The following is an 18,878-nucleotide window of genomic DNA, read 5'->3' as shown; positions in this document are numbered from 1 at the left end:
GTTTGGGACACCATGCTTGCTGTTAGATTTATGTAAATCCCTTCACGTTATGACCCAAACAGTTTCAAGCAACTGTGAACACTCTGAAAATCATGGATGCTAAGCAAGGTAGTTTCCCATCCCAGGGCTGGCATCTCTACTTTCATCTAGCAAGAGTTTCATTTTGCTGGATCAAGGCTGTGCCAGCAAAGGACTTGGCTGAATGCTTAGCTTAATCCCCATTTCCTCAACTAATATGAGGGGTAGATAAGTTTGGGCTTAAAAGCTTCTGCAGACATACCAACCTGCTGTTGGGGTAGCAATAACAAAGGTATCTCCTTTCTTTAAGGTGTGTGTATAGTCACTGAATCTTTCATGGAGGGAATTGAGTAGAAGCTTCTGCAACTAGCACCCAGGCAAACCAGTTTATCAGTTTGATTAGTGAGCACTGACTGTGGAGTCTATAATTCATTAGCCCCTGCCCACAGTCTGGATGCACTTAGTTTCCACCATGAAGACCATTTCAGTGATAGGAAACATTTGTGTGGATCAAATATTGATTAGTGGCATGGAAGACACCCACATTGCAACCCCTAGGTGACCCTGTTGATCCAGTTTCTTGCTGGATCAGGCTCAACACATTGGTGACCTTGTTCCTGAGAGTGTTTGCACAGTTGACTGTCCTCTAAAGAGCAGCCAGCCAACCCCCCCCCATTGCTAGTGAGTGGAGTGGGCTTTGTTGTATGTGAACAGCAGCTGCAGAAACCACACTGAGCATTCTCTTGCTCTCCCAAGAAACCACCCAAGAGGGCATTCTCTTGCACTCCATTCTCTCATTTCAGTGAGGCTTTGGCAGGAGCTGTTCCTGGGAATCGGTGTCACCAAATATTTAAGGAAGCATCCCATGGCAGTTCAGTAATGACTGCTGCTATTGTTTCTTGGAATGAGTCTTCTAAAAGCTTTTTATTAGAAGCAGTGGGGAAGCCTAAGTTAATTTGGGTGCTTAAAAAAAAGAAAAATATTAACTATATTCCATGGAGCTTTTGAAAGTCTGTTTTCAGTGCACTCCAACTTACATATGCATTTTCCTTGGGACTGGCACTTGGCAAAACACCCAGAGGATCAAGACTTCATTCTTGTTGTTTCTGCAGACTGTAATTAGTAGTGTAGCTAAAGGATTTTTAAAAGTTATTTCCTGTATTTGTATGTCTGTAAATACATTCCATAGTTTTCAAAGATTAAGTATAAACAGCAGAATATCATGTACTTTATTTTAAATTGCCTGTATGCTACCAGTCAATTTCTAGCACACATGATATTATACATGCCAAACCTGGGTGATTTGAAATAAAGCTAAAGCTTTAAAACTGGCACCTGTGAAAAGAAGTATCTGTTATGAAGCAAGTTGATCCCAGCTCTAAAGTGCCATTTCCATGCTGGGAGTGGGCAGGCAGCTTGCTTTATTGTTGTGAACGTCTGTGGTATCAGACACTTGAATGTTTGTTGTAAGTCCAAGGCCTACAAACTGACTGCAAGAATAAAGTTTGGATCCTCTCCTCCATTTCCAGCAGGTGTGTCTAGTTGGAGTGGCTCTCATATCAACATAAGAACAGCCCCACTGGATCAGGCGCTAGGCCCATCTAGTCCAGCTTCCTGTATCTCACAGCGGCCCACCAAATGCCCCAGGGAGCACACCAGATAACAAGAGACCTCATCCTGATGCCCTCCCTTGCATCTGGCATTCTGACATAGCCCATTTCTAAAATCAGGAGGTTGCACATGCACATCATGGTTTGTACCCCGTAATGGATTTTTCCTCCAGAAACTTGTCCAATCTCCTTTTAAAGGCGTCCAGCCCAGATGCTGTCACCACATCCTGTGGCAAGGAGTTCCACAGACCAACCACACAGAGTAAAGAAATATTTTCTTTTGTCTGTCCTAACTCTCCCAACACTCAATTTTAGTGGATGTCCCCTAGTTCTGGTGTTATGTGAGAGTGTAAAGAGCATCTCCCTATCCACTCTGTCCATCCCCTGCATAATTTTGTATGTCTCAGTCATGTCCCCCCTCAGGCGCCACTTTTCTAGGCTGAAGAGGCCCAAACGCCGTAGCCTTTCCTCATAAGGAAGGTGCCCCAGCCCCGTAATCATCTTAGTCGCTCTCTTTTGCACCTTTTCCATTTCCACTATGTCTTTTTTGAGATGCAGTGACCAGAATACACGGCTTACTTTCTTCAGTCTAAGAGGAGCCTTGCAGACTAGCACCCTGTTCCTCAGAGGTGCCAGGTACTTCCCAAAGTCCAGAAGCAGGACACAAAGGCAAGGACCTTCATGTTGCCCCTGCCCCAGCACCTGGTATTCAGAGGCACACTATCTCTGAACATGGAAGTTCTGCGTAGCACATTGTTATGGACCAGGCCTCCTTGTCACTGAATTTGTTTAATCCCTTGTTAAAGCCATCCCACTCACCATTAACCACATCCTATGGCAATGGATTCCAGAAATTAATTGTGCATTGTTTATTTCTGATGCCTCTACGGTAACTGGTGGCTGTTTTTCAGAGTGAATCTCCAGAAAGTCAGTATCCTGTGGAATTCAATTTGGCATGGGTGAATTCCATCTAGTTGTGTTACAGCAGTGTTTCTCAGCATTTGTCCCCTATCGTACCACTTTACATTGTCCACCCATTCAAAGTACCACTGGAAGTAACTGGTGAAGACAGTTACCTCTGGGTTGGGAGGCCAGATACAACATGCCAGACACCAGTAAGAGGCTCAGGGTGGATGGGAGGGCGTTTTTGAGTGCAGAAAAGCACACTTTGGAGCTCTGCCCACCAATCCTGCCACTGTTGTGTCACATTCCTGATCTCACGGCTGAGCAGCAGGGGGCCAGGACTCCCGTGAGTACCATCAGGCACCACTTCAAGTACCACTGGTGGTATCCATAACACTGGTTAAGAAACACTGTGTTACAGTAGTCTGTTACAGATGCATGTTTATGAGAGAGACGGAAATGCAACCTCCTACCCATAGTGACAGTTCCCTGTTTCATGTCTTGCTCAAACGGAAGATGATGTTCTCAGTAGCCAGAAACATTTATTCTGGCCCTTTGAGCTCCAGACAAGAAACATGGTTCTCTGTAACCTCCCTGGGGAAGAGATAAGATCACACACATTTTTGAGTAATGGATGCAGAATGTCTTCACTTGTTTATGCAGCTTGCTCATTTTCACAACAAGAAAAACAGAACTGCCAACTTCAATGCCCCTTTGCTGGCTAGAATCAAAAACAGCAGCACCATGTTCAAGATCAGAAAGCATTTCTGACCCTCTTGCCAAACACCAGGTTGACCCACTTGCCACCCCACATGCTGCTCTCTTACCCAAACTCTCAGTGTGAACAGGACACTGGAATTGGATTTGTCCCAATCACTTTTTCTTTCCTTTCCCCTTTCCTTTCCCCTTCCCCTTCTTCCCTTTATCTTTGCTGGCTGGCTCTTCTTCCAGAGCTTTTTTGAGGGTCTTGTAAGGGCCAAGGAATCTCCGAACCATCATGCCTCTCCACCAGGCCTGCAGCTAGAAGCAAGGAAGAGAAGAGGGTGAGGAGTGGCAAACTGGAGCACATGCCACCTTCCACTCATTCAGCAAGCTTTGCTAATAATGGACTCCCAGGCCCTACTGCATCTATCCATCTCACTTCTACTGACTCCCATGGCGAGCTGGTGCCACAAGAGCTGGTGCTTGTAGGCTCTTGTGTTGGCCAGAGGCAGAGAAGTTGCGGGCTGAGGAAATACACAGAGACAGTATTTCTGTGGAGAAGGTGGAAGGAAGACTGCCACTAGTGGGGGGGGGGGTGGAAATTTGAAGTGATCAGGGACTGTGGTTACTGGGCCTGTCTCCATCTGTTGGTGCCACTCTTAGGGACAAAAAGAAGAGTCAGTGCCCTGACCCTGTACTTCATCTCTTCCCAGGGATTCTCCCAGGAAAGGGCACAGGAATAGAGCTGAGCACCACTGATGGAGATTTCCCTAGGAGAACCTGGTGGTAGCTTCCTTTATCTTTAGCTATGATGGGGAGGGGCAAGGAGGGAAGGAGCAAAGAAAATGAAGAACTCAACTGTTAAGAACTCAACTGGAGTCCAATTGAGACCCAACTTACTGCTAGCCTGAGGGCCAGTCATCGGCTCCTCCCCTTTCTGTTTCTTCTGCATATGACTTCGGGTGATTTTTGCCTCTGAAAGGGGTCGTGCATGTGCCTATTTTGTATCATGGCAGCACCAATTCTATGTCCTGCAGCACTGTAGTTAGTATAGTTAGGAAGTTGTTAAGTATGTGTGAAGTTTATTCATATACTGCTTTTCACAAAAAAGTTCACAAAGCAGTTTACAGAGAAAATGAAATAACTAAATGACTCCATGTTCCAGAAAGACTCGAATTCTGAAAAGAGGCAAAAGGATCACCACAAACAGCCACTAGAAAAGACACTGTGCTGGACTTAAGAGGAGCAGCCATTACAACCCCAGCAATGCATTTGTCCTCCCTGGACCTTCCCTTGTCCTCCTGGCACTTGTGGCCAGGTCAGTCTCATGACTGACAAAACCTGTGCGTAAACAGGATGGCACAGTCTATGTGGCTGTCTGTTCTGCTGTGCAAGCATAGCTCAAGGAAGAGCCTGCCTCTTGTGTAGCAGGAGACCCACATGGGAAGGGACCCTGGGCAGGGATGCCTCCAGGTTGCTAAACAACTTGAGTTGTGCCAAGGCAACGGTGGGAGGAGCTGCCTCCCAGAAGCACCACCAGCATCACTTACTGCTGATGGAGCTATGTCAAAGGAACACAAGCCATTCCAGAGCTAGGTCCCTGATGGGGGAAGCTCTCAGGTGAGGGCTCTGCAAGAAAATGAGGAAATGCTACACCCCAGCATGACCTCTTGGGGGAAGTTAGAAAAAGTGCTGGGATTCTCTTCTTGCCACTCTGGTCTAGTTCCAGCACTGTCTTACCTTCAGGATACTCTTCATCTCCAGAGCATCCTGTTCCACCTTCTTTCGCGCAGCCTCCTTCTCCTTCCGGTCCTCAATTATCGCTTGCTCACACAACAGGCACTGCAGGAAACAAAAGATGCTTTGGACTACTAAACCCTGAGGGCAGGCTTTAAATATTGAAACCCCAACTGCCTCTCCCACAGATTTCGGCTTCAAGCCTCAATGCATTGTGGAGCTTCCCCCCTTGGCTTCTTCCATTTGCCACTTTCCCCCTGCGCCAAGAGGGAATGCTCTCTATTATATACCATCCCTGATATCCTGCCCTTTGGTGGCACTCTCAGGGCTGCTATCAATTACACCGTAAAAGAGGAAACAACCAGGGAAATGTCAATACAATAACTAGAATTATTTAAAGATGGATGGGAACTTGGAGATCATCTACCCCAGCCCCCTCCTCAGTACAGGGAACTACAATAGTATCCTTGACAGGTGGCCATCAGCCACTGCTTGAAAACCTTGGGTGCAGGAGTGTCCACTAGGGCTGTACAGTTCCTACAATTAGAAAATTCTTCCTCATGTCCAGCCTCAATCTCCTTCCCTGTAGTTTCAGTGTCTTAGTTCCCACTCTGCTGTCAGCAGCCAAAAAGCAGGGCTCAGAAAGAGTGTGACAGCCCTTCATGAAGCTGTCATGTTGCCTCTAAGTCTTCTCTCCCCCTGAGCTAAGCATACCCGGAGCTTGTAACCATTCCTCACAGGACTTAGTTTGAAGAAGCCTTCTCATCTTAGTTGCCATACTCTGAACTGCTCCAGCTTATCAATGTTCTCCTTAAAATGGGAGGGGTTGGCTGAAGGCCCATCTGGCCAATTCCTGAAGACCTCAGCAGCTGCAGGCAGCAGTGGCGCTCAGTGGCTCCCATTGTTGCTGTCTGCTTTCTCCTGTCCTTGCCAGCCACAGCTGGGCTTCCTTAGAGGCACAGAGGAAGCCCATTTGCTGGAGGGTGAAAGAGGCAGCAGCTGCCCCTGGATGCTCCTCAGCACCGCAAGTGCTGCAAGACAGATTTGGCACAATTCACCCCCTTTGCATCTTCCCAGATAGCCTGGAAGAAAAAAACCAAGGCAGATTGTCCACTGGGTGGAGGAAGCACACCTCCCCCCCCCCCCCAGTGGCCAATGGAACTTGTTCCCATTACTGCAGGAAATTGTGGGAAGGAGTGCCAGAGAAGCACAGAGGGAGAAGTGACCATCTTTCCATCCATACTCTCACTAAGTAAGTGGGGAGAGAAAGTGGGGAAGTGGCCTGCAGGGGCCTTAAATGCTTGAATGGTGTACATGCACCGGGGCCCACCACAACCTGGCGCTGTGCTCTCCTTGCCATGGCCACAGTTGGGGAGGCATGTGCTGGTTTGGATGGAAGGAAAGGAAGGGGAGCACCACTGCAGTGACAACTGGCAAGGAAACCTCAAAGTTGCACCACATGTCCCACTTGTTGTTGGCCCAGAGCATTCTGAGAAAACACTTCTTCAGAGGCACCAATCCAGCCAAGCACCCTCCTGTCATCCACTCTGTTTTCACATGTTCATGGCACCTTTGGAGATCCTGAGAGTGCCCTGGCAGTCCTGATCACCTCACTCTCAACAGACTGGTCACCAGCAGCCAAGGATGCAGCTCTCCCTACCTGCCTGGCCAGTTCCTGTAGTGCTGCCTGATCAGCAGCTCTGGACAACTTGATTGCATTCAGCGCCTGCTGCTTGGCCTCGGTATCCTTCTCGTACTTGTCCATCCAATACTCCAGTCTCTCTTCTATGCCCTGTTGGCAACACACACGCACAAGAGCCTCCTTAGCGTTGTGTACCTGTGCTTTGGCATGCCTTGGCCTTCTGATGGGATAACAAGATTGTTGAGCACTTGGGGAATGGGTGCCAGTAGGGAGGGACTTAGGGCTGATTTCTTAGACTGGACAAACCTCTCTCCCTACACTACAATCCTATCCACACTTACCTAGGAGTAAGCCTCATTGACTATAATGGGACTTCTGAGTAGACATGCATAGGATTGGGCTCCCAAGAATGTAATGGTCAGAAAATGCCCTCTGCTATTTAATGTACGAGTCCAGTTCCAAGACCTGCACCTTCTCTAACCTGTGCCCACAGTTCTCCTTTCCCTGCATTGTCAGCAGCATCCTGCACATGTTCACCTGACCTCCTGCTGCTGGAATGGGTGTAGAAGAGATGCAGTTTGCAGCCACCTCAGTTTCTCTTTTTAATCCTGACTGACGTTCATTATAGTTTTTGTTTTTTTCTGAATTAATGGATTTGTGACTGTGGTGGTGCACATCAAAGTTCAGCCTCTGAAGGTCCATCTTTGACATCTCCAGCTAAGAGGTTACATTGAGGGTAAGTAAAATTTTGGGTGAGGAAAAACACAGTCCCCTGTAGCTACCTCGGCAGAATAGGGGAGGTGCATAATCCAAGCTGGCCCTTTTTAAATAGGCTGAAGGGAGCACCAGGGACCCCACCCCCACGCCACCCACCCAGCACCCACCGTTTGCTGCAGTTTGAGGAAATTTTCAATGTCCATGTGGACTCTGATCTCTTGTTCCATTTGATTCCTCAGCTTCTGTGGTGGGGAGAAAGAAAGAATCACACTTTGCCTTGCAGCAAATGTACCTAAAATAACAAGCCGGCAGCCGCTCAAGAAAGCCCAGATACTTTTTATCTTACTTATTGTGCTTTGGAGGACAAGTCAGTCTGTGGCCCAAAGGGTGCAGTTTCGTATATACCTGCAAATTCACCATCATCAAGACAACCTTTCTGCTGGGCTAGTCTTGGCAGTAATGAAGAGTGGGAAGGGGAGGAAGCACAGGAGCTCGAGGCAAGCCCTGACAATAAAGGGTGAGAAAGTTGGATCTGCAAAGCAGAGGGGTGTGTGAGAGTAAGAACATAAGAAGAGCCCCGCTGGATCAAGCCAAAGGCCCATTTAGTCCAGCTTCCTGTATCTCACAGTGGCCCACCAAATGCCCCAGGGAGCACCCAAGACAACAGACACAACCTGTGGCCTTGTGCCCTCCCCTGCATCTGGCAATCGAGGCAGCCTACCTCTAAAACCAGGAGCTTGCATATACCTACCATGGCTTGTAACCTGTGATGAAATTTGTCCAATCCCCTCTTAAAGGCATCTAGGCAAGATGCCATCACTACTTCCTGTGACAAGGAGTTCCACAGACTAATTACACACTGGGTTAAAAAAATTTTTTTTGTCTGTCCCAACTCTCCCAACTATCAATTTTAGTGGATGTCCCCTGGTTCTGGTGTTATGTGAGAGTGTAAAGAGCATCTCCCTATCCACTCTGTCCATCCCCTGCATCATTTTGTATGTCTCAATCATGTCCCCCCTCAGGCACCTCATTTCTAGGCTGAAGAGGCCCAAACATTGTAGCCTTTCCTCATAAGGAAGGTGCCCCAGCACGGTCATTTTGCGGGGAGAGAGAGAGAGAGAGAGAGAGAGAGAGCGTGCTTCTGGCAACAAGGAGGAAGAAAAGCAGAATATTCTTCAGAGGCAAAGACCAGTCCCTCTGACTCCATCACACCCCAAATGGGTTCATGCAGGGAGGAGCAGCTTTGACTGCTCTCAGGGAAGCCCTCCATTATGGGTACCACTCCAGTCTGCGTGCCACTGAGGCCTCACTTGAACCAAGGCTCTGCCCCAGCCAGGCCCTGTTTCCAGTGCCAGGCCTGGAATGTGTGAAGAAACAAGGGTGTCCCTGGAATAGTGCCTCAGGCTCCCCTCGGAAGGTGCCCCCTGCGTGCATCTCTCTCACACAGGATACTGCACAAGCAGTGGAGGCTGCCTCATGACCTCCTTGCGCAGTACCTGGCAAATTCTGCAGGAGGTGCCCCAACCCCCCCCCGCTGCTTCCCTGCCAGGTGTTGCAGGCAACTCAGCTTGTCCTTTGCCAAGGCTGCTGCTTCTGGTGTAGTTCAGGGCTTCATGGTTGCCATGACAATTAATGTCCCAGTATGCGATTGCCCCTATGATGTGGCAGGTCACACTCTTGATGGGGTCTCAGGGCAGGAAAATTGGGGTCTAGATGTGGGGATCTCCCTTTGACTCCCTTGCCCTGCTCAGAACACTCTCTGATGAGGTACAGATACGTAGCAGGGACTCATCCCATTCACATCCCATCCATCTTACAACAATCAACCCCAGAGTCTGGTGGAATCTCAGGAATACTGGAATGCCCTCAAGGAGGTCCCAGGGCTCGTGCTTCTGCCAAAGCCTTTGTCACTCCGTTGGATGCAGAGGTGACCTGGGCAGCAAACAGGATCACTTTTCAGGAGTAAGACAGAAATAACAATGACTTGCCTCACAGGGTGGTTGGGAGGATGAAATTAAAGGTTTTGAAGAGGTTTACTGGAAGTGAAAAAGTTCTATAAATGTGACAGAAAAGAAATGGTTTCCTTCCTGGCAGCAGCCATTGCACTAAATCCCCCAAACTGCTCAAGAATCATGCAGCATCAATTAGTCATAATAGCTAAACAAAAACAGGGGCAATGTAGATCCAAATGCACCTGACAATTAATTTTTACAAATGCCAAGGTCATCTTGCTGCCTGCCATTGAGCACAAGGCTAGATGAACCTTTCATCAGACCCAGCAGGGCTGTTCTTTTAGGGCTTTGTTTGTGGGGGAAGAAGCTGCTGACAGCCAAGACAGAGAGGAGCTCTGAGCCCACAGAGCCTTTTTCAGTCCCTGAAAAGTCCCCCACTGAAATGAATGCCTGAGTGTCAAAGACCAGGCTATGGCACTCCCAAGAGCTTGACAGTGCCTCCCCGCACTCAGCTGGCGTCTGCAACTGGCACAAGAAAACATCTTTCCACTGCTTAGAAGAACGACACACCTGCCCAGTGCAGGTACCTGCTTACCTCAATTTCGTTCTGCATATCATTCTCATTATTGTCGCACTTCTTCTGCACCTGAACCACCTGGAGCTCTGTGTCCTTCTTGACATAGCGGTTCTCCATGTCAGTCTTGGCCTTCATCTCTTGGAGCTGATCTTTCAGGTAGGCAATCATCTCATTACGGTTCTGTGGAACAAGAGAGGAGGTGAGCGCCAGGGTGACTCTAGAAGCAAGGGAGGCTCCAAGCCTGGTTGTGTTCTTCCAGATGAAACTGGCTTCTTCTGGCTTGCCTGGCAGGCTGGGCAGAGGTGGACTTGCTGCTCAGTCAGGTTTCCTATGGAAGACTTGGGCCTGACTGAGGGGGCCAGTGAGGTCTCACACAGTTGAAAGCTCCTCTGTACAACTTCATACAGAAGTGGAATTCAATCTAGCTCTCCTGTAACATGTCTGTTTTCTATGTGCTTGGCATTTGGGAGCAATGATGACTGCTTTCCAATAAAAAGCACACCTAGCAGTTTACATAAGAAATGAAAAGATTGTTGCCTGTCCCAGAGATAGTCATAGTGTTAAACAAAGACAAACCCAAGGGGGACACCAGCCCTGGAAAAGATGCCCTGCTGGGATACAGGAGCCACTGATTCCCCTGAATCTTCAAGCTGAAGCTCACTCCAGACAAGACGGGATGCTCTGGGCTGAGAAGATCACTGACCTGGCGTGATGGTGCTGGGCAATTCTGCTTGAAGGGCTGCACTAGATGGGCTGTAGTCTGGTGGTGCTCCTGTGCCCAGTATTATCCCCGCAGACTGCCCAGGTGACATGAAGGGTAGAAGGGCAACTTTGCAGCCTATTCAGCTGATTCAGGAGTTGCAACCTTACCTGGAGAAGGTGGGTTTAGCCTGTCGCATGTGCATTGGTGACTGGCAAATGGTCTCTGCTGCCAAATGGTTCAGAATCTGCTGCAGCTCCACCCTTTGTGGGGGGGGGGATTACTAGGACAAGAGTCCTGTGAGGGCCACCCAATCGCTTGCTTCTCCCACACTTGGGAAAGTCTCTGTGCATGCCAACTCCACCACCAACACAGGGCCTGGGAGTAGTCCTCCTTTCCCACCACTGTGTTATTTATGGGTGGCGCTGTCAAGGAAGACTTGTCTCCACTGCCCCATTTTCCTCTGATTTGAACCCTGGCTGGCTAAGTGGGTGCTGGTGAGGGGCAGCAGGAGTTATAAAACAGCAATAGGAGGGTCCACTGCCAGCCAGGGTCCCAGAACCAAGTGGGGAGGTTTACTGGGAGGCAATGGAGCAGCCGAAGACTGCCTTCTCCCCTCCCCTGACTCTGCTGAACTGTTCCTGAGTGTCCTGGTTCCCATGCACAGTATGTCAATGAATGATAAAATGGCACTTGATGAAGAAGATGCCCGTCAGCTACTGCTGTTTTGCCCAGCAACTGCTTGGTAGGCATCCCTGTCGGCCCCAGGTCCTTCAACACGATGGTGGGGAGTAGCAGCAGACTGTAACAATTTGAGGGGTGGGCACAGGCATGGGGAGGAGTCCACTGCATGTGCCCTGCCTATGAAGTCACCCCAGTATTGCAGAGTTATGCTCGCAGGATACTAGCTTTGTGTCAGCTGTACTGGCTGCCTGTTAGCTGGTAAGCCCAGCTATTGACCTTTAAAACCTCACACCCTTAGGGGACCTGGCTCTTAAAGACAGCCTCTGCCCACACAAGTCTGCTTGGCTCTTACAATCAGCCTTGCAAGCAGGCCTGGCTCCCTGTGAACTTTTGTTAGACTGGCAGAGATTAGGGTCAGGGCTTTTTCGACAGTGGCACCACAGCTGTGGAATTCGCTCCTGTGAAACGTCTCAGACTCCCACTCTGGCTGCTTTTAAATGAGCTATTAAAACTTTTCTACAAGCCTTTCAGTGGACTCTGCTTTGCTGCTGCTGCTGCTCTTTTATGACTCGTTATATCATTTGCCTGTTGCTGTACTTTGTACAATCTAAAAGGCAGGATTTAAGGCTGCAATCCTAAACACACTTTCCCACTGAACACAATCATAATGGGACTTACTTCTGAGAAGGCATGCGCTGTAAACTGTTTAAATATATAGTAGTCATATACTACCATTCTCATCATCAATGAGATGACATGACAATATCATGTCATCTCAGCATGACAATATCACATCACATTCACCAACCCACATGCAGCCCATTCTCTGTATGTTTGGTTCATCACATGCAGTCTGAACTGGAGCTGAAAATCTCACCTCTGAGATAAGAAAATGAGCAACCAAGCCCTGCCACATGGTGGCAGAAGAGCCCAGCAGCTCAGCTTGTCCTCCTGTCCTTATAAGTTGCAACCCATGGAACAGCTTTCATAGAGTGCCAGTGAGATCAAATTCTCTGATAAGCCCTGCTGGGCCAGGCCAAGTAGGACCCACTTAGTCCAGCAACCAGATACTTCTGGAAGCCCTCAAGCAGAGCCCTGACATCAGCAGGGATCACCAGGACATCTGGTTCTCTGAGACAGGCTGCCTCTGAATGGGGAATTCAGTTGCAGCTACAGCCACCGACAGTTTTATCCCCCCCTGAATTTGTGCAACCCTATTTCAAAGCCATCTAAGCCCAAATTCTGTAATTGGAGCAGCCATTTGCTTTGTGTCCCTGATGCATTATTCTGGGAGTTTGATCACTTTTGGTGTGCAAGAAATTTCACAGACTGAGCTGTACTCTAAGAGCAACTAGATTTTAGTGAACATTTACATGGCCACTTGTACTCTCTTGTGTGCTGCTTTTATTCTTTCTTTTAAAAAAATAAAATTAAGGGGGGCTAGAGAGATGACTGCCTAAGCCAAACCTGGAGCTCAAACTCCTTTTCTTTTTTGACATCACTGAGTTGCTTCTGGAGAGTCTTTATCTTCTTCCTCCCCAACTCTTCCCTAGAAGGGGAAAAAAGGGAAAATAACATCCAGCAGTTTCCTGGAACACAATAAGACTGGCCACACTTTTAAGTCTATGCCAAGAAGGAAACTTCCTGAGGAGGTGCTCAGAGTTCACAGGGAAAAACAGGCTCCTCCTAAAGGGCAGCAATTTTGTCCACAATAAATGTTAGGAAGGCTATTGTGTTGCACTTCCAGGTTCTTGGAACAGTGAGAAACTGCAAGGGCAGCAGCTCAGGCTTAGTTTCCTTTGAATGAGAGCAAGGAGACTTAAGGTGTCCTTACAATATTTGCTTTAGCTATAAATAGACAAGCAGCACACCATGGACGCAGACACTCCAGCTGGCAACAGATCCCCCCCAAGGCTGATCTCCTCCCAGTTCCACCAAGCTCCACCTAGAAATGCTTGGACATTAATAATCAGCCTAACAGAGCCACAACAGAATAGTCCTGCTGTGCCAGGCGAAAGGCCTGTTCTGTGCAGCATCCTGCATCTCCCAGTGGCCCACTAGATGCCTTTGGGAAGTCCACGTACAGGTAAGAACAGCACACCTCTCTCCTGGAAGTTGAGAAAAACCCCACTCTCTCCATGCCATGCATAAGTATATAGGTATCGATCGTGTCTTCCCTTAATCACCTTTTTCCAAGCTAGATAACCCAAACACTGTAGCCTTGTCTCCAGTCAATTCCATGCTTGGGATCATTAAAAAAAGGGATTGTGAATAAACCATATTGAGAGCCAATATTATATTGCCTTCATACAAACTGCTGGTAAGGCAACATCTGGATGATTAATGGGCTGGGGCACATCCCTTATGAGGAAAGGCTACGACGTTTGAGGCTCTTAAGTCTAAAGAAGGTGCCTGAGAGGGGGACATGATTGGGGACAATTAGATGATAGAGAGATGCTCTTTTCCCTCTCATATACCAGAACCAGGGGGCATCCACTAAAATTGACTGTTGGGAGACTTAGGACAGGCAAAATATTTCTTTACCCAGTGTGTAATTAGTCTGTGGAACTCCTTGCCACAGGATGTGGGGGTGGCATCTGGCCTGGATGCCTTTAAAAGGGGATTGAACAAATATTGGGAGGAAAAGTCCATCACAGATTACAAGTCATGATGGGTATGTTCAGTTTGAGATTAGCTGGTTGCTCGTCATGAGGGCCGGGTAGGAATTTTTTTCTGTCATCCTAATTGGGCGTGGATAGCAGATTTTCACCTACCCAGATTGGCGAGGGAGGGAAGGTGTGTTCAGTAGTTTCATGTTTTCAAACTTGGTCACTTATGTTTCATAAAATAAACCCAAGCCGCAGTCTGGTGTCTTTGTTGGGGTGTGTGAGGGTAAACAGAATGCCAGGTGCAGGGAAGTGGCAGCAAGATGCAGGTCTCGTATTTATGTATTTATTTATTGAATTTGTAATCTGCCTTTCTCCCTGGAGAGCACCCAAGGTGGCTAACAATATTTAAACGTCATAAAATACAACAATAAAATAGATAATAAAACAACCAGCAGCAGTAAAACCAGCAGTAAAAACAATTGTTAAAAGTAGCCCCCATGCCCTCCATCAGGCATCAAAGGCTTTCTGAAATAAAAACAACTTCAGGCCTCGCGGGAAGGTTAATAATGAAGGAGCTGTTCGCAACTCTAAGGGGAGGGAATTCCACAATACAGGTGCCACGACCAAGAAGGCCCTATTTCTGGCCGCCATCCCCCTCACCTCTCTTGATGAACAGCACAACCAACAGAAATGATGACCTTTCCCTCTGGCCAGGATTGGGACTTCATGATACGCATTCAAACTTAAAGCACTTTTTTGAGGTCTCAGCTTTTCTCACTTGGAAAGAATCCAAAAATCAGGGCACTCATGTAGGCAGATAAGATAAAGGATGAGGTGTGGATTGTACCTTGTATGGCTTTCACAGATAGGCTGTATGATAATGAACTCCTGGAGACAGAGATCCAGAGATTGTGGATCTCACCTTTCTTTTTCAAGAAGGACATGGATAGGCTGGAGCAAGTTCAGAGGGAGGGAATTATGATGGTGGGAGGCCTGGAAGCCAAGGCAAAAAGAGCTTGGGAAGCTTATTCTGAAGAAGAGAAGACCTAGGGCAGATATGATAGTTGTCTTTAAGTACTTAGAAGGGCTGTCACACAGAAGAATGAGGGGGTGGGGGAGTTTGCTTTCTGTGGTTCCTGAAGACAGGACTGAAATTGGCTGAAAATTCAGAGCAGTCGGTTGAGGCTAGACATGAGGAAGAATTTCCTCACTGTAAGAGCTGTCCAGCACTGGAACAGCCTGCCTCCTGCAGTGGTGGGCTGGGTGGCCTCCTGTCAGGGATGTTGTAGTTGCTTGTGCTGAGCAGAGATTGGACCAGGTAACCTCCAACTCTATCATGCTGTGATTCTAATCCCTTATTCCAGAATACCAGAATTTACAGAGTGTCACAGAAGCCTCATTGCACCTTGGGAAGTGAACCCCAAAGCAGGTTTGGGAGCTCAGAGACATCTAGCATTTCAAGCAACAGTCACGTTTGCCATGATGTGACTTTTTCAGTGCAAACACAGGACAGGGAGATGCATGTCCCCAGATGCACACACGGTTGAGCTCCAGCAGGAAACTCTGCTTGGCTACACCTCCCTGATGCACGTTCCTAGGGATGTAAGGTCTGCCCTTCATACTGGATATGCTCACCACAGGAAACACCAGCATAGCCACAGCAAATACAGTGCTGTGTGAAATGCGGAGCATGTAATGGGAATAAGCTTTGCATGGAGGAAAGCCCAGATTTAGGCTGACTTCTCTGTTTAACAAGGGTTTCCAGTAGAAGTGAGGGGCCCCTGCCCCAAAGTTTGGAGATGACTGTTCAGACCTGATGGGAAGAGTTCCAGGACAGCGCCTAATGCCTTTTTCTTTCCCCCAAAACAGCTGTGGAACCTGTGTGGATCACAGCTTGGGGGGGAGGGGGGAATCTTATATTCCAGCCCTTATGGAAATCACACCCATAAGTTTCCTTCTCTGCAGCTAACAGGAACAAGGGAAGTTGGGTATAAGGGCAATGGAGAGATTTGTCTCTGCACCACAGTCCCATTCCAAATTGCCCATCACTTGGCTGTTGCTTGCTTGCTTGCTTTCTTTTAAATATTTTCAAAGAAGAAAGGAAACTTTGGGTGCTCCAGTTAGAATTCCCACATCATGCCTGCTTTGGCCCTCAGTCAGAGCCCAGCATCCTCTGTTGACCTGACTGTTTATAAGGCAGCTGCTTATATTTCAATTACTAACCTGAGAATAAGGTTGTGGAGGTGGTTCTTCTGTGCCTTTTCTTTGTCCATGGCAAACTTCAGGGTCTGAAAAGTACCCAGAGTCAGCATTTCGTCGGTTGTTTCTTCAATCACATCACATGCATATTGCCTACCAGGGAAGAAACCAGTGACCAAGAAGACATGTTTATTTCTTTTTTCGCTTCCTTCTGTAATGGGCTTAATGAAACCAGCCCTTTCACCCCCAGCCCTCCTTATGTGTAGGAAGCTGCCACAACTGCCCTGGCTGCAGACCTGATGGACCTCATAGTCCTGCAGGCAGAAGGAGAAGCCTTACTCTACTTAAGGCTCCCTGCTGGCCTGAGAGGAAGGAGAAACCGGGGGGGGGGGCAGGGGCTCCAGAGAGAATCTTTTGGTGAGGGCTGCACAAGAGTGCACAAAATCCCTTTAATAAAGACTCAGAGTCAACCAAAGTGTCCTGGGTCACTCTCCTATGTCTCTGTTGCTGCCATCTGTGAACCCCTGACATAATTAAATGGAACCCAAGAGGTTCTCCCAGAGCAGCCCAGGGATTTAGCAGGTCATCCTCTGGGGTTCCCCTAGTAGTCTCCAGATTCACAGCAGCAGGAGAACCCTGTTCCTGCAATATCATTTCTGCAAGTGCCGTGTGGCTTGCATGTTTCACCTGTCAGCTTGGATCTTTCTGATGTTATCTACAGACAAGGCGCTCTGCTTTGTGGCATTGCTAAAAAGGTGGTTGGCCCTCTTCAGCTCCCAGCTGGTGTCCTGCAGTTGACGCCCAAGTTCTGCGATCTTGCCAAGCTCAATGGGAATTTTTGCTTGGCTCTCAGCCCGAGAATTCATAAGATGCTTGTACTTTGTGTTCAGCTCCTTCTGGGAATTGAGGATGTCCTTGATTTCCTGGCCATCAAGCTAAACAGGAACAACAGAGATACCAAAGGACAGGAAGGTGAAGGAGAAAAAAAATAAAAACAGTTTTTAAAATCCAATAGAGTAAAACAACAGAATAAAAAGCAATGGATAAAATAACAAATTGCTCCATTAAAAAAGTTAAATATCACAAGAGACCCAGGAGAACAGGATGGACTTTGCCTGGCATCTAAGAGATGGCACCATGCAGACATGCCTGAGGAGGGAGTTTCGTCATTTGGCTGCCACCATAGAAATGGCACCACAGAAAAGCTCTGAGGAAGCCAGAGAAGGACATCTAAAGAAAGACTTGGCTGGTTCATGTGGGAGAGGACTGTCTTTCAGACACCCAAGTCCCAAGCAATGTTGGACTTTAAAGGCCATATTCACCATATTACGAAGACAAAGTTGGCAAGACTGGTACTTATGTGAAAAAGAAGAATAAATTATTGCAAAATAAAATAGTCCTGGAGGAGGAGGCAAGCTACTGAAGAAAGGCAAAGAATGGAAGGTAAGCAGGGCAAGGTCATCCTGAGCATCCTAGAAACAGACCTTATAGGGGGAAAAGAGTCAGTATGAGCACTCCCTCTCCAGAGTTGTGGCTTGCTTACATTGAAGAGGTCTTTCCTGCCCTCGTAGGACACAGGCATGATGTAGCCGAGGATGGCGAGTTGGTCAGTGCAGTCCTCCAGCACGGCAGAAAACCGTACAGCATCCAGGATGGGGAGGATGGCCAAGCCCTCTCTAGGCCAAAGGAACAGAGCATATTTCATACAGGAAGCAAGTAGAATGGGAGAGTCAAGAACTGCCAAGACTAGGTGCGGTGTGGGGACAGTTTTGCAGCTGGGGTAGCACATGCTTTTGGTCTCCAATCTCCATCCCTGGCATGAGCTTAAAACAAATAAAAAAACTGTGTCCAAGACTCTGGAGAATAAATGGTTCTGGGTTAGAAGGATCACTGACAGCCTGTTTTGGCTGGTCCAGACCTCTTCTGTGGGCCAGGAGGGGTCCTCTCCTCCTCTGCCTCTTGCCCTTCCTCCCTGCCTGGTCCTCAATACAAATGGCACCTCACCATGGTGTGTGCTCTCCTCGTACATGAAATGCCTCATTCTGTTTTTTATTTCTACTGTGTGTGTGCTGTCAGACCAAATAAAACCATCTGTAGCCTTAAACGTTAAAGAATTTAAAAATCACTTTGTAAGCAGGCGGTATTTTCTCCTTCCTCTCCAAATCCTTGGGGCATTTGGTGGGCCGCTGTGAGATACAGGAAGCTGGACTAGATGGGCCTATGGCCTGATCCAGTGGGGCTGTTCTTAGGTTCTTAACTGGCAGCCTGGAATGGCTCCAAAGGAGAGGGGGTGGGACCACTTGCATACCCTGCTGAGGCGCTGTGCAAAACTTAGTGCTTTGCACCCCCTCCAGCTACACTACTGCAAAACATTTTGCAAGATACTGTAAGATGAGGGGATACTGTAATACTGTGTGGGGGAGGGGTCGCTTGCACGCCATGGTGAGGTGCTGTGCGAAACTTAGTGCACACCATGGTGAGACTGCAAAATTTTGTGCACACCACTGTGAGGCCCGTGCAAAATTTAGTGCCTGCTGTGGTGAGGCCCCGTGCAAGACAGTGCACACCATGGTGAAGTGCTGCGCACAAGTCAGTGCTCTGCCTCCCCAGCTACCCACTGCACAGGCTGGGGCCTGCCCAGGCAGTTCCCCCCCGCTGGCCGGCCTGGCCTGGCCAAGAGAGGGCCGAGCGCCCCGCACTTCCCGACGGGGGGCTCACCCCTGCAGGACCAGCGGTTGGGAGCTCGTCGCCATGGCAACGCCAAGCGTGGGGCCCTCCGCGGGCAGAGGCGACCAGCGCAGCGCCTGTCGCGCGAGAGCCTCCGGACA

At 48.4% G+C, this 18,878-nt stretch overlaps 1 protein-coding gene across 1 annotated transcript; it reads right to left on the bottom strand.

Moving 5' to 3' along the window:
• Positions 1-2,145: 2,145 nt before the first annotated feature.
• IQCG (IQ motif containing G) lies at positions 2,146-18,869 on the bottom strand. The gene is made up of 10 exons (XM_066622613.1): positions 18,769-18,869; positions 17,594-17,726; positions 16,738-16,985; positions 16,075-16,203; positions 12,710-12,791; positions 9,877-10,038; positions 7,497-7,571; positions 6,631-6,762; positions 4,974-5,075; positions 2,146-3,551 (listed from the first exon to the last, which is right to left on the bottom strand). Exons 1-10 carry the CDS (start codon positions 18,801-18,803, stop codon positions 3,405-3,407), a joined length of 1,245 nt encoding a protein of 414 aa, XP_066478710.1. The 5' UTR covers positions 18,804-18,869; the 3' UTR covers positions 2,146-3,404.
• Between the last annotated feature and the right edge of the window lie 9 nt (positions 18,870-18,878).

Source organism: Tiliqua scincoides, chromosome 3, assembly GCF_035046505.1.
Source record: "Tiliqua scincoides isolate rTilSci1 chromosome 3, rTilSci1.hap2, whole genome shotgun sequence".
NCBI lineage: Eukaryota > Metazoa > Chordata > Lepidosauria > Squamata > Scincidae > Tiliqua > Tiliqua scincoides.
The sequence above is the reverse complement of the archived record's forward strand: the minus strand, read 5'-3'. Positions and strand labels throughout refer to the sequence as shown.

What these genes read in the sequence shown, in the direction of transcription:
- IQCG (XM_066622613.1), bottom strand. Translation starts at nt 18,803, where the DNA reads ATGGCGACGAGCTCCCAACCGCTGGTCCTGCAGGG. An exon ending in CAACCGCTGGTCCTGCAGGG is followed by an intron (nt 17,727 to 18,768) that starts GTGAGCCCCCCG and finishes CCTTTGGCCTAG; the next exon opens with AGAGGGCTTGGCCATCCTCC. An exon ending in GCAGGAAAGACCTCTTCAAT is followed by an intron (nt 16,986 to 17,593) that starts GTAAGCAAGCCA and finishes GTTCCTGTTTAG; the next exon opens with CTTGATGGCCAGGAAATCAA.